General features: G+C 54.5%; 5 protein-coding genes across 5 annotated transcripts; 1 reads left to right on the top strand and 4 right to left on the bottom strand.

Moving 5' to 3' along the window:
• Positions 1 to 7: 7 nt before the first annotated feature.
• On the bottom strand, positions 8 to 3,771 carry ACRALDRAFT_212525 (uncharacterized protein; the record flags this gene model as incomplete). Its single annotated transcript, XM_071023900.1, has 24 exons — positions 8 to 59; positions 93 to 135; positions 164 to 187; positions 262 to 543; positions 585 to 626; positions 705 to 746; positions 785 to 829; positions 871 to 1,000; positions 1,054 to 1,103; positions 1,182 to 1,216; positions 1,286 to 1,318; positions 1,371 to 1,452; positions 1,508 to 1,530; positions 1,594 to 1,735; positions 1,821 to 1,977; positions 2,019 to 2,273; positions 2,415 to 2,543; positions 2,617 to 2,723; positions 2,770 to 2,835; positions 2,880 to 2,966; positions 3,042 to 3,065; positions 3,129 to 3,557; positions 3,617 to 3,714; positions 3,755 to 3,771. 24 exons carry the CDS (start codon positions 3,769 to 3,771, stop codon positions 8 to 10), a joined length of 2,394 nt encoding a protein of 797 aa, XP_070872430.1.
• Positions 3,772 to 4,043: 272 nt separating this feature from the next.
• On the bottom strand, positions 4,044 to 5,945 carry ACRALDRAFT_1077519 (uncharacterized protein; the record flags this gene model as incomplete). The annotated part of the gene is made up of 2 exons (XM_071018653.1): positions 4,894 to 5,945; positions 4,044 to 4,061 (listed from the first exon to the last, which is right to left on the bottom strand). Exons 1-2 carry the CDS (start codon positions 5,794 to 5,796, stop codon positions 4,044 to 4,046), a joined length of 921 nt encoding a protein of 306 aa, XP_070872431.1. The 5' UTR covers positions 5,797 to 5,945.
• On the bottom strand, positions 5,395 to 7,924 carry ACRALDRAFT_1094745 (uncharacterized protein). The gene is made up of 7 exons (XM_071019735.1): positions 7,695 to 7,924; positions 7,399 to 7,634; positions 6,243 to 7,370; positions 6,179 to 6,189; positions 6,046 to 6,066; positions 5,938 to 6,014; positions 5,395 to 5,914 (listed from the first exon to the last, which is right to left on the bottom strand). The coding sequence occupies exons 1-7, from the start codon at positions 7,712 to 7,714 to the stop codon at positions 5,845 to 5,847; spliced, it is 1,563 nt and encodes a 520-aa protein (XP_070872432.1). The 5' UTR covers positions 7,715 to 7,924; the 3' UTR covers positions 5,395 to 5,844.
• On the top strand, positions 7,775 to 8,104 carry ACRALDRAFT_212522 (uncharacterized protein; the record flags this gene model as incomplete). Its single annotated transcript, XM_071023899.1, has 2 exons — positions 7,775 to 7,894; positions 8,012 to 8,104. 2 exons carry the CDS (start codon positions 7,775 to 7,777, stop codon positions 8,102 to 8,104), a joined length of 213 nt encoding a protein of 70 aa, XP_070872433.1.
• On the bottom strand, positions 8,087 to 9,334 carry ACRALDRAFT_1065291 (uncharacterized protein; the record flags this gene model as incomplete). The annotated part of the gene is made up of 1 exon (XM_071017126.1): positions 8,087 to 9,334. A coding segment is annotated over one exon (1,202 nt), but the record flags the coding sequence as incomplete, so codon positions are not given.
• Between the last annotated feature and the right edge of the window lie 2,420 nt (positions 9,335 to 11,754).

Here is an 11,754-nt window from a genome sequence, read left to right on the forward strand (position 1 = left end):
AGCCGGCTTATCCGAACCATCCCTCCGGCTGCTGCCGCTCCCCCTGGCCCTGACCGATACTCAACCAGTTGCCAGTATGATAATTCATTCACTCCACCGGGCACACCACTACACAGTAATTATTCGACTTGGGCACTCGGGAGTCGGTTAGGGATATGACCACATGGGTACTCGACTTGGACACCGGCTACAGTGCTCTTGATTCATCCAATCGAACTAAGAATAAAGACTACAGTCGTTAATGTCCCTTCTTAACTCCACCGGTGGCAGGCGACTCCTGTCCCCGCTTCCGACGGATGATGTTTTGCGTGATGTTCAGGGTACTCTCCATATGTTCCAGTAACGCGTATAGGAAGTTGTCGAAGATTCTGTTCCGGTAGACAAATTTCCGGTTGGCCAGTTGCGCCTGTCGCTTTTGATAGTGCCACTCCTCCACTTCAAGGTCGAAAACATCGCGAAAAAAGAAACCGATGGTGACGCAGCCGACAAGCATGCAGAACCACGGCCAAAGCATGGCCCATGACCATGACCACGTCCACATTGCTGTCAAACTGGCGGGGCTCGTGTATAGAAAGCCGTGTAACTATGTTTCTCGTAGCAGTGAGAGGCTCTTGCGTATTCGGCAGCTGTGGCAGTGGTATTAGTCTGATTGTTCTTTGGCCCCAATGTTAGATGGTGGTCGCCCTTAGGGAACTATCACTTACCGTCTGGTGGTTTTGGTCTGCGGGCCTGCGGCAAGTGCAGATCTGAGTGTCTCTGAGAACTTGAGATTACTTAGGTAGACAGCTGTTGAGAATTCCCTGTTTGTAAATTGTAAGGGTTGGGTTAGCTTGGGGGTGTCTCTCTTGATTAGCCAGGGGTATCACGCACCGTGGGCAAATGGAGTTGAATTTGAAGGTAAAACTTGAAAGTATTGTGTGCTTCGTGAAAAGCCATAAGGGCCTTTGCCCTGGAATAATATTACCATGTGAATCATGTGATATGGGTGTGGCCTCTTGACCTATGACTTACGAAGTACGCGTTTGGCAGGAGGCACCCATGATATCTCTGCACTTGCCCAAGCGAATCTTTATGGCAAACAGCCATATTGGTGGCGCCTGTGGCTAAACAGAGGGGTGTTCAATAGTTTTATAAAAAAAGCGTCGAAAAAAAAGAGAAAAATTGGTAGATCCTGCGTTTACGATCGGTTGTCCATTCATAGTAATTATGGATCAGCCTTTGGGTATCTACACGTGGAGAGACTATAATCCCCCCCCCCAAGGAAAGAACAAATACCATACAACACCGGATATTCGCTGCTTGTCCTGCCCCAGGATGACTCGTTGGTTTGTTGACAGACAATAGCTCGGACATGGCAAATAGACCATTACAGAAAACCCCATGGCCCCTTGTCCCCTTCCCGCGGCGTTGTGTTGTCGCTATGCCGGCCTTGATGCGCATGCAGGATTTCAACTCCGGTATGGTCATTGGTGGCTAACGAGCGGCTCCTTGTCTAGTAACTTTCAACCTTCATCAGGGACTTGTGGTGACCTGTGAGAATGGGATAGTGTTAACTTACCGAAACCTTTGCAGCAGTCACTATAGCCGGTGCACAAGCCGAATGCCCTTATAGTCATGTTCCGAATAGACTCATGGGGTGCCCGAATCGAGTGCCGTGTAGCGGTGTCCCCGAAAGAGAGGGGAATCAGGGGCGGCAGCCGCGGGAGGTGCGACTCGGAAGAGCCGGCCGATCCGGCTCCGCGCAACACAAGCAGTAATAGTAGCGATCACCGTGATCACTACTATTGCCCACGTAGGGAAGTGATCTGCGGAGGACTGACAAGTGTTTATGGTACAGGGGGGCGGAGTCGGCAGCGAGGGGCAATCGTTGAGATTCACAGTAAACTGCTGGGAGGGCGGGCAGGTAGGGAAATTCACGGTATAAACCCGGGAATCCGGGCAGGGCTGGATCGGGGGCAGCGAGGGGCAAGGCGGGATCTCAGGACAGACGCAGGTCGGGATATCGGGACAGGGTCGACAGGGTTGACAAGGTCGACAGGGTCGACATGGTTGACAAGGTCGACAGGGTCGGCAGGGTTGACAAGGTCGACAGGGTCGGCAGGGTTGACAAGGTCGACAGGGTCGGCAGGGTGGGCAGCAGGCGGACATTTCTTAGAGGGCGCGGGCGAGGACGGGGGGTGTTGGCTGTGGTATTGACGGCGGAGGTAGTCGAGACGTCCGGAGAGAAGAGAGAAAGAATAGAGAAAAGAGAGTGAATGTTTATGGAAAATATACTAAACCGCCAGTATTTGATTCGTAAGAAGAAAAAACAAACGAAAAGGAAAAAGAAGAGAAAAAGGCGCCGAATTGGATTATAGATTGCTGTAAATGTGGAAAGTTAGTATGGGCAATGTACGCTGTATTCTTATTCGTACATCGTAATGGCAGACCAGACCGCATAGCTTAATAGGAGGGGCAGGGATGTCTCGGGAAATAAGAGAATGGCTTTCCCAGTAACAGTAAACTGCAGAATCCTCAAAGTGTTGGTGGTGCCTCGAGCGAAACTAGGCGTCAAGGAGCATAGCCAGGCATTGCAGGGATAATGGCTGGCTAAGCTGATAGTTCCAACGGGCGAACAGTTCGATGGACAGACCTATAGGGGTTATGGTCCCAAATGAGATATGCAATGGCGATTGCATTCCAGTAAAGAGACAGACAAGCGACACGTATTAATGAAGTAACGGCTGCCCGAGAGGATATGATGCCGAAGGTTAGGTATATACAACGTACTCCCAGACACAACTTCACAGGATAGGTAGGGAAAGAACCGTTGCCCTCGTACCATCAGCAGACCCCCTAAGGTCCAACGAGACCAGGTGCATCACGGGATTCACGCCCACGGTAGTTGTCAAGCAACATCTCTTTGCCCATCACATCGGTATAGCTTGTTTGTGTAATCGGCCGGGGTTCTTCCTGCTTTCTGAAGACTGAAACAGCGGTTGAAGTTAGCATTGCCCCACCACTAAGACCTCACCGCTAAGATCTCTGATGGAGGTTGAAACTCACCAGAACCTTCTTGGGAACCACTGTGGCCCCCAAGTCGAATATCCGTCAAGCTTAAGATTGAGCAGCATTGACGCCCTTGCCACCAGCAACATTGACGCCATTGGCGGGCTGGGCTAGCTTCTTGATCATGACTCTGAACTTGTTGACCGCCCAATCGAATATCATTTCGCCGATCCAGCCTGACGCAATGCAAGTGATGATCGCGACAAGCATCACTGCCCAGGTTGAGAGGTCGGATTGTGGACAACGGAGTGTCCGACTATGCGGAATGTTGGGCTGCGCCGGGAGAGCAGGGAGAGCCGGGAGAGCCGGGAGAGCCGGGAGAGCCGGGAGAGCCGGGAGAGCAGGGCAGGGCGGGATCGTAGGGCAGGGCGGGATCGTAGGGCAGGGCGGGATCGTGGGGCAGGCCTGACACTTAACCGAACAGTTCGGGCATGGAGGGGCCTCCGGGCACTGCAAGGTGAGCGGGCGGTCGTCGTTCTCGTAGCTGGCCATTTTTGCAAGAGCTTGAGCTTGGTGGCGGTGGTGGTGTAGTTGAAAGAGAAGAGAGTATAGAGTAGAGACTAGAGACTAGAGAGTTGAGGGCACGGCAGAGAGAGAAGACGAGAGTGTAGAGAGGAGAGCAGGAAGAGGGGGATAGACGGGTTTTTATAGAAGGGTAAACTTATGCTAGTATTTGATTCAGAAACCGGAAAGAAGGAGCGCCTACTGAAAATACAGTAACATGGGAAGTTACGATGTACGAGTATGCTAGGTATGTTGTTGATGGCAGGAGAGCCGGATAGAAGGCGCACCCCACTTACACTTACCTTTATTATTAGTCTACTGATGATGTGTACCAAATAGTTATAACTTGCAAGAGCAGCCGTTATAACTGACTCTATTAGGAAAATTGCGCCTGGTTACTACCTAGTTAGTAGCAATAGCGTCTTGGGTGTTAACACAATGTGGCTATAGCCACGGAAAGTTATTACTGCTAAAGTAAACTCCACGATTCACTAGGCGGAAGGCGGAAGCTTAAAAGAAATAACCTGCGAAGTAGAACGTGGGAAGGAGGAAACCTAAGGAAGGAGCTATATAGCTATAGATTATAGTTTAGAGTAAATAGGAATATAAATAATAGTATAAATAACGTTAAAAATAAAGACTCGACGCTATATTACTTTGCGGTTCTTATTCTTTTATTATAAGGCAACGGAATAGGCCGGCTCCTGCTCCGTAGATTAACGATATAGATTAATAAGGCAATTAACTAGAGTAGTATCAAGATTAGGATCTGATTGGAACTACTGTCAGAATAACGCGCCTCTTCAACAGTCATCAGTGTCGAAACCATTATGTGTGATAGATAACCGTGTTTCAAGGCACATTACGGTACTTAAAGTCTACCGAGACAACCACCCGTTACCCTGCTTGGTAGTAGTTGCCGGCTAGTATCAACTTGGCCCAGATTTCATAGCTAGGATGGTCGATCCTGGAAGAACGAAACTAGCTTTTCACTTCTACCTCTTTTACACTCGATTTGGGGTCGATGGCCCCGTTTACGTCTTTGACAAAATGCTCGAGAGGCCCGGGCCTCACTAGGCAGTGTTCATAAAGAGTCATTACGTTAAGGCCGCTGCATGGATCGGATCCGGCAAGGCGGGCAGTTCTGCGACCTAAAAGTCGGATGTCTCCGAGGAGATCGGTAGCTTCTGAGTAAAGGCTGATCTTTGCCTTGGAACCCCGTTTCGCCATGCACTCAGGATGTCATGGGCAAGACGGTCTAGTCGTCTAGTCTAGTGCGAGTGCGAGGGCCCCTGGAAAGATTCAAGATAAAAATGGCGTGCGCTACTTCAACTTCTTCACCTCAAGCTCGCCAGGCTTCCTCGCGCTAATTGCAAGGTAATGGCAATGGTCACCAGCCGCATAACCCAAGACGCCGGCAATGGTATTCGCAAAGTACCTCTGCAGCCCAAAGAGGCGAATGAAAAGGTACGGCACGATGGCCAGCACGTAAAAGAGCCGCAGCATGGGCCGCACGTTGGCCGAGTAGTCGCGGACCTCGACGTCGACGAAACCGGCGTCCTCGAGCAGCGACTTGAAGTACCCCGGGCGGGCCTTCTGGTAGGTCGGCATGGCAGCGAGCTCGTTGACGCGGCGCATGTCGGCGGCCATCCAGCTCCCCGCGTTGGCGGCGGCGTCGAGGTCGTGGTCGTACTCGAAGAAGGCGACGTGGCCGCCGGGCTTCAGCGCGCGGAGGAACCCCGCCAGCACGGCCTCCGGGTCGGTGGCGTGCACAAGCGTCTCCATGGTGTACACGCCGTCGAGGGACTCGGCCGGGATGGTCTCGAGGTGGTGGTAGTCCATCTTGCGGACCGAGACCTGGCCCGGCGGCAGCGCCGCGCGGCGGACGTTGCGCTGGGCCTTGGCGACGTGGTGGTCGACGATGTCGATAGCCTGCACGCGCAGGCCGCCGACGGAGGCCATGTAGAGGGCCACGTGGCCCACGCCGCAGCCGGCATCGAGCACGCGGGCGCCGGCGGGGAGGTCGAGGGCCTCGAGGAGCTTTTGCTCCATTCGCCGGAGGGGCGGGCCCAGGGGGAAGGGGAAGTAGGTGTCGCGGTCCCAGTAGGCGAAGTGGCGTGTGCCGCCGAGAACGAAGCGGTAGCCGAGGCGCGATTCGAGAGAGTCGTAGTAGCTTTGGATGGCGGGGTTGTCGTTGATGATGGGAGAGGCCTCCTGGGCGGGCTGTGAGCTGTCCGAGGCCATTTTTGCGGTGAGAGGAAGGGAGGGAGGCAGGTCGTTTGAGGGTCGGGGTCAAGGCCAGCTAGGCCGAGCTGGAGCGGTGGGAGGGTTACAGCTCAATGCTCTGAATAAAGACGTGGATCTATTGTCATGGTGGAAAGGGACGATTGATTGGGGTAGAGCTTCGTATTTGAGCTAAGATTGAGGTTGAGTCGAGGTTGAGGAATTCCGACGCTTGACAGCTCAGATCCCTTGGCAGAGCTTAGTCAGCACGTCGTCCATCCATCGTATGTACTTCGTACATCGAGGTGGAAGAAGCCACAGCAAGAACAGTACGTGACAGAGAAATACAACACAAAATAAATAATAAATATAAGACCAAAAGATATACTAATAAGAACAGTACATCACGAGTGGCTAGAGCGACAATAAAGACCTTTAATCCTTCTTCGTCTCCTCGTCACCCTCACCATAGTGACCCCAAACCCAATGCGCGCCCAACACCACCACCCCAACCACAACCCACCAGCAGACCATCACCAGACCCCATAGCTCCAGGATCATGTAGTACTTGTTTGAATACCGCGTCACCAGATACGTCACGTAAACCACAGCCCCCAGCATCCCCAACAACCCAATGCGACCCCTAGCCGCCTCCCCCACAGCACCCCGAAAGAGCGGCACCACGCCGAAGCAGAGGTAAAGTCCCACGCTCCAGCCGTGCGCCAGCACCTTCGCCCACCCATGCCTCGCCAGGACATGCCCCAACGCAACGCGGTGGTCGCGCGACCCCAGCACCAGCTTCCCCCACGCCGCAACGACGGCGATCACACGACAAGACCGCGCCTGCGCGTACTCGGCCCCCGCGAGCATCCAGACAACGAACCCCAACCGCGCGACATCCATCCCGATGCCAACCTCCTTCCCCGTCGTACTCCTCCCATCAACAAGCCTCCGAACAGCAAGCGCAGCAAGCAACTCGAGACAACCCTTCACCACCACCGCGCCCACAACATCGCCCAGCGCAGAACACGAGAGGACCTCGTCCAGGAACACATCGGCGCTCCCCACCGCGAGCTTTAGATCCGATAACGGCGTCGCGGAGTGCACGAAACATGCCCCGGACAACGTGCCTACCCACGGCGCCAGCATGCGGCGGACGTGGTTGATGAGGATGGCCAGGATGAAGTACACGCCTGCCGCCACGTAGCCTTCGCTCAGGAGGGAAGCGCTCGCGAGAGCCCAGAGGGTGGAAGGGCGCGATGTTGCGAGCCTGGCTGTGTCGTGGGTCCAGGGCGGCAGAGTCGTGATGCGCCGCTGGGTGGCGGCTTTGGAGATTAGGGGGGCGAGGAAGCCAGCGGTGGTGGTTAGTTCGGCCAAGGTGCTGTGCATGATTGGGGGGATGGCGTTGAAAGATGTTTCTCCCCCGGGTTCGTCAGCTTTGGCCTTTTTCGCGGCGCCATTGTTCTCGCCGGCCGCTTGCGCTCGTACTCTCGTCATCACCGGGTTGCTGCGATTTGCCTGCGGTAGCATTGGCTTGGCGGGAGATGTGGGAGAGAAAAGGCGAGGTCGCTTTGAAATGGTCCCTGGCGCGTAAACTGGGGCCAGTTTAGCCGACTTACGGACTGACGGACAATGCCGTAAGGGCCGTCGCGTAACAATTGACGATGCGAGAAGCGGATTGCTTGTAGGCTGTATAATTAAGAACTCCTCGACCGAGTTCTCTTGCTATTTGAACCGAGAAGAAGGCTCGCTGAATTGGAACCCATCGCTGATATATCCTGTAATCACTCCGTCTTGTCCTATACACCTGGTCCTGTTTCCCCATGTCTTGACGCCGTTGGACCTGAATAACCCACTGGCTCCGAACACCTTGCCAGGGTAAGAGGAAAGAAAAAAAGAAAAATAAATAAATCCAAAACCGGTCCCCGCTCCTGCCCATTTCGTGCCCATGCCCTATAGTTATAACCTTGTCCCCATCGTATCCTGAATTAAAACGTTCATGATCCGTTCTCAGGTAGTCCCGAGGCGGATCGAGGTATGCCTGACTGATACCAATCGCCAATCGAGGCAGAAGACTCCCAAGTGTGCGATGCTGTCACCGCATGACGTCGAGTCGAATGTGTTGGAACGTATCCGCACCCAAGGAAAGAAATAAAAGGAAAAAGAAAAAAAAGGAAAATAAAAGAAGAAAGAAAAAAAGAAGAAGGTAGAGACTACTGCTTAGTCATCCGCCAAGTATACCATAAATGCAGGCCGAGAAATCATACCGTCGTTTCAACATTCGCAACAGCCAAATCAATCATCGAAAACAGCCAATCGTATGAAGTAAAGACGGGAGAAAAACAGCGCCAGAAAAATCAAGCCGCCAAAGGCAAAATAGTAAAGCCATCCAAGGCCCCGGACATCTGCTCTTGAAACGCCCACGATGTGGCCTCGCCAGACGAGTCGACAGGAAGCATAACATCGGTCGCCATGTCCATCATGGGTAGATTGGGCGTCATGGCATCGGACGGCAGCGAGTACGAATACCCCGAGTCACCGTCCGTGCTATACCAGAGCGTCTCCGCGGTACCGGTAACGGGGATATCCGTAGTGGCGTACATCTGACCGTTGACCCGGACCGTCTCGGACATGTCCCCCGCTTCAACCTCATCGTCGACCTCGGCGTCGGAACAGGGCTGGCGGCCGGCGCCGGGATCGTTGCGCAACTCGACATGCACCTCCTCGAACCACTTCCTCAGCTCGTTCATATGGGGCCAGTCGCCGCCGCCTTTACCGCCCCTCTTCTCCGCCTTGCCCCTCGACTGCTTGGGCTTGAAATGCGTGCGCCGGAGATGGGCCGCGGCGTTGTAGTAGGCGCCGTATTCCTTCCTGTTGACGCAGTGCTTGCACGACTCGAGCGGGACGACCACCTGGACCGTCGACGCGATGCCCGCCGTGGCCGGGTCGCGGCAGACGTACTTCTTGACCACCCCCTGGTGTTTGGCCTGCATGTGCCGTTTGAGCTCGTGCTCGCCGCGGAACCCGTCGGCGTGGTCGTTGCACAGGTCACAGAAGACCTTTGCCGTCTTCTTTGACCGGGCGTAACCGCTGTGCTTTGCCACCGCCACTTTTCCGTCCTTCGTCGTTGCCGACGCCTCGGGTGCTACGACTGCGGCTGCGGCCTGTGGTTTGGGCAGCAACCGCGCTCGTTGGGCGTTCTTAATCTGCCGCTTCCGAGCCTCCCTGGCGCGGCTTTCTGCGCTGGACTGCGTCGACACGGCGCTATTCGTCGAGTGGGATCTCTCCATGCCGGCAACCCCCGTGCTGCCAAAGGCGAAATGCCCGGTCGGCGCGGACGAAGCGTAGCCGTGGTATAGCTGCGCAGGATCAAGAACGGAATGGTTGGCACCGCACCCGGCAAAGCCCCCGGCCGAGAATGTGTCGCTGCCCGTAAGGTCGGACTCAATGGAATCGGGACGCGCCATCGGGGCGGCCTCGGGCAGCGACGCATTCTCAAACCCACTCCCGTCACGGCTCAGAGGGATCGTCTCGGCGCCCGACGTACACCAAACCATCGAGGGGCAGGCCGACGTCACTTGGCTGGCACTGGAGCCTCGGCTGTTGCCGTAGAAACCCGAAAAGTCCTGTCGGGGAGGAGGGATGAGGTCCGGCGAAGAAAGGCCGTCGTCCTGGGCCCTGAGGAGGAATTCCTCGGGACTCATGCCGACGTTGGGGCCTCCAGACGGAGCCCGTTGCAATGACGTGAAAACGTGCATGTTGGCGTTGGCAGGGTCGGTGGCTGGTGGGGGAACCCAGGAACCGTCGGCGACGGGGAAGGCGTTCAGGTCGAATGAGTCGGATCCGCTGGAGATGCTTCTTGGCCATATATCTGTAGGCACGGCGGGCCAGGCCATGTCTTGCTGTGACATGACACGCGCACGCTTTACAGGTTGGTGCATTGCGAGGTCGTCATCCTGGAGACTTGTCAGTGACATGGAGTCGCACGAGTGAGAGGCTTTTTTTTCTTCGTCTTTTCTTCCTTTCTTCTTTCCTTCTTTCTTCTTTTCTTACCTTCATGGTAGATGCCGTCGAGACATAGCCCGCAGATGACCGGCTACGAGACAGGCCAGCCCGTATTGTGGATACAGGTGCCCCGATCCTGCCCATGTGCTGACTTGCCGAATGCGTGCCATGGGCGTTGTTGGGGGCGAATCCGCCATTGGAGTTGTAAGCATAGTAAAACGAGGGCGACATCTGGAGAGATTGGGACGGCTTTCGTTGCATCCGGAACGTCGCTGGCGCTGCCCCGGCTATCTGACTCTCCATCTCGACGGTCCTTGTCAGACGGGTCGAGATGAGGAGCAATGACCGGCGTGTGGGTAGACGGGAAATGGACGTAGGCGTATGATCGTGGTCTCCCAGTGGCCCAAACAAATGAAGAAAAGTAAAAGCAGGAGAATAAGAAAATAATAAAAATAAAAGAGTCTCTGTTTCGTTCGAGTTTCCTCGAGCTGACAGTGACAACGTCTAGGAGGAGATGGCGCAGATGGAGGACCGATGTGTCTGTTCAGGAACAAAGGTATTTCAAAGACAGGTGAGACGAGATACCCAGAGAGGGTTGAAGAACGTGCCCCAGTGGGTTTAAAGATGATGCGAGGATACGCTCATCGGGTAATAGGTCAAGCGAGCGAGGAGGCTATGCTTGTCGCCGTCGGCTGTATAAGGTTGTCGTACAGTAAGAATACAGGAGAGGGGTGGGCCAAGGCGAGGACGACCAAAAGGCGTAGCCCGTAAGAATCGAATATCAGCTGCTCCAGTACCTTGATCTGGACAGGCAATCACTTTGTAGGATGGAAGGGTGGGAAGGGGATGAGTTGTCGACAAGTTGTGGGGGTGGATGAGAAGGGGAGTGGTTGTGATGCGCTGCATGAGAGGATCCCGACCAGGATAGGGGGAGGGGTGGATGTGAGGTGTACAACGTATTACACTATACTATGTACATAGGTACATACATGCCCAAGGCACGTTGCACGTACCGGTACACGTGTAGAGGAAACGAGGACTCTATATGCGTGAGGGTAACGATTATGTACATACGTTGTACGTTGTATGTACTGGGCGCTCCATGCTACATTGGTGCTGTAACTATCTCACCGCGAGGCGGAGGTACACTGTCGCACAGAGTACCCGCCCATCATCTCATTATCACCCGGGCCATGTATATACCTCTCCTCTCTACTGCGTCTACCGTATATATGATAAATTCCATTCTGTCCAACTCGGTTTAAATCAGCGCCACCTGTGACCTGGCGAGGCTTAATTACTCTCAGTGTCCCACGACGACGAGGCATCCCACGGTTTCAAGTGCCAGCTACCATATCCACCCCGGATTGCTACGACACGACGCGTTATATAGCGCGTGTGCACCCAAGTGCTATGTCATTGTGCCTGGCTAGTGGTGTGGGTCTATGGGAAACCCCTGCAAGGTGGACGCTATGGCAGTGCGACACGTCTGCTAGCGCGCCCAAGCCTTCTGCACTAGGTAGTGTGAGCGTAGTACCGTAGGTAGGTAGATACCTAGGTATGTACCTAGGTACTGTACAACGTACACACCGTGTAGGGTGCGTAGACAGGTATGAGCGTCGTACTGTATTGCACCGTGTAGGGTGCGCAGACTATGAACGTGGTACTGTATTGTACATTGTGTACCAGACACGGTACGTGTGGTGCTGGATTTGGACGGAAGAAGCACCCAAGGGCCAACGAAACGCCCGATTTCTTACCTGTACCCAAAAGGCCTTCCGAGAAAGGCGACCCGACCAATTCTCTTATTGGCGGCTCGCCATCATTTCAGTTCCGAGTCGCTGCCTTTCCTTCGGTTTCCCGATAACTATAGCCTGGGCTGCTTACTTTGCCTCGCAGCCGAAGCAAGCCAGAAGCCAGCCCAGGCATCAATGGTTAACGTTAGAGGGCCCAACGCGGAGCGCCACCGAGAGA

The sequence above is a fragment of the Sodiomyces alcalophilus genome, assembly GCF_042370955.1.
Source record: "Sodiomyces alcalophilus JCM 7366 unplaced genomic scaffold ACRALscaffold_7, whole genome shotgun sequence".
NCBI lineage: Eukaryota > Fungi > Ascomycota > Sordariomycetes > Glomerellales > Plectosphaerellaceae > Sodiomyces > Sodiomyces alcalophilus.

Bases quoted from the DNA above. Each gene is read 5' to 3' on its own strand.
- ACRALDRAFT_1094745 (XM_071019735.1), bottom strand. From the start codon at position 7,714: ATGGGCAGGAGCGGGGACCG. The intron at 7,635-7,694 runs GTTTTGGATTTA...AGGTGTTCGGAG, and splicing joins ATGGGCAGGAGCGGGGACCG to CCAGTGGGTTATTCAGGTCC. The intron at 6,015-6,045 runs GTGCTGACTAAG...AAGGGATCTGAG, and splicing joins ACATACGATGGATGGACGAC to CTGTCAAGCGTCGGAATTCC.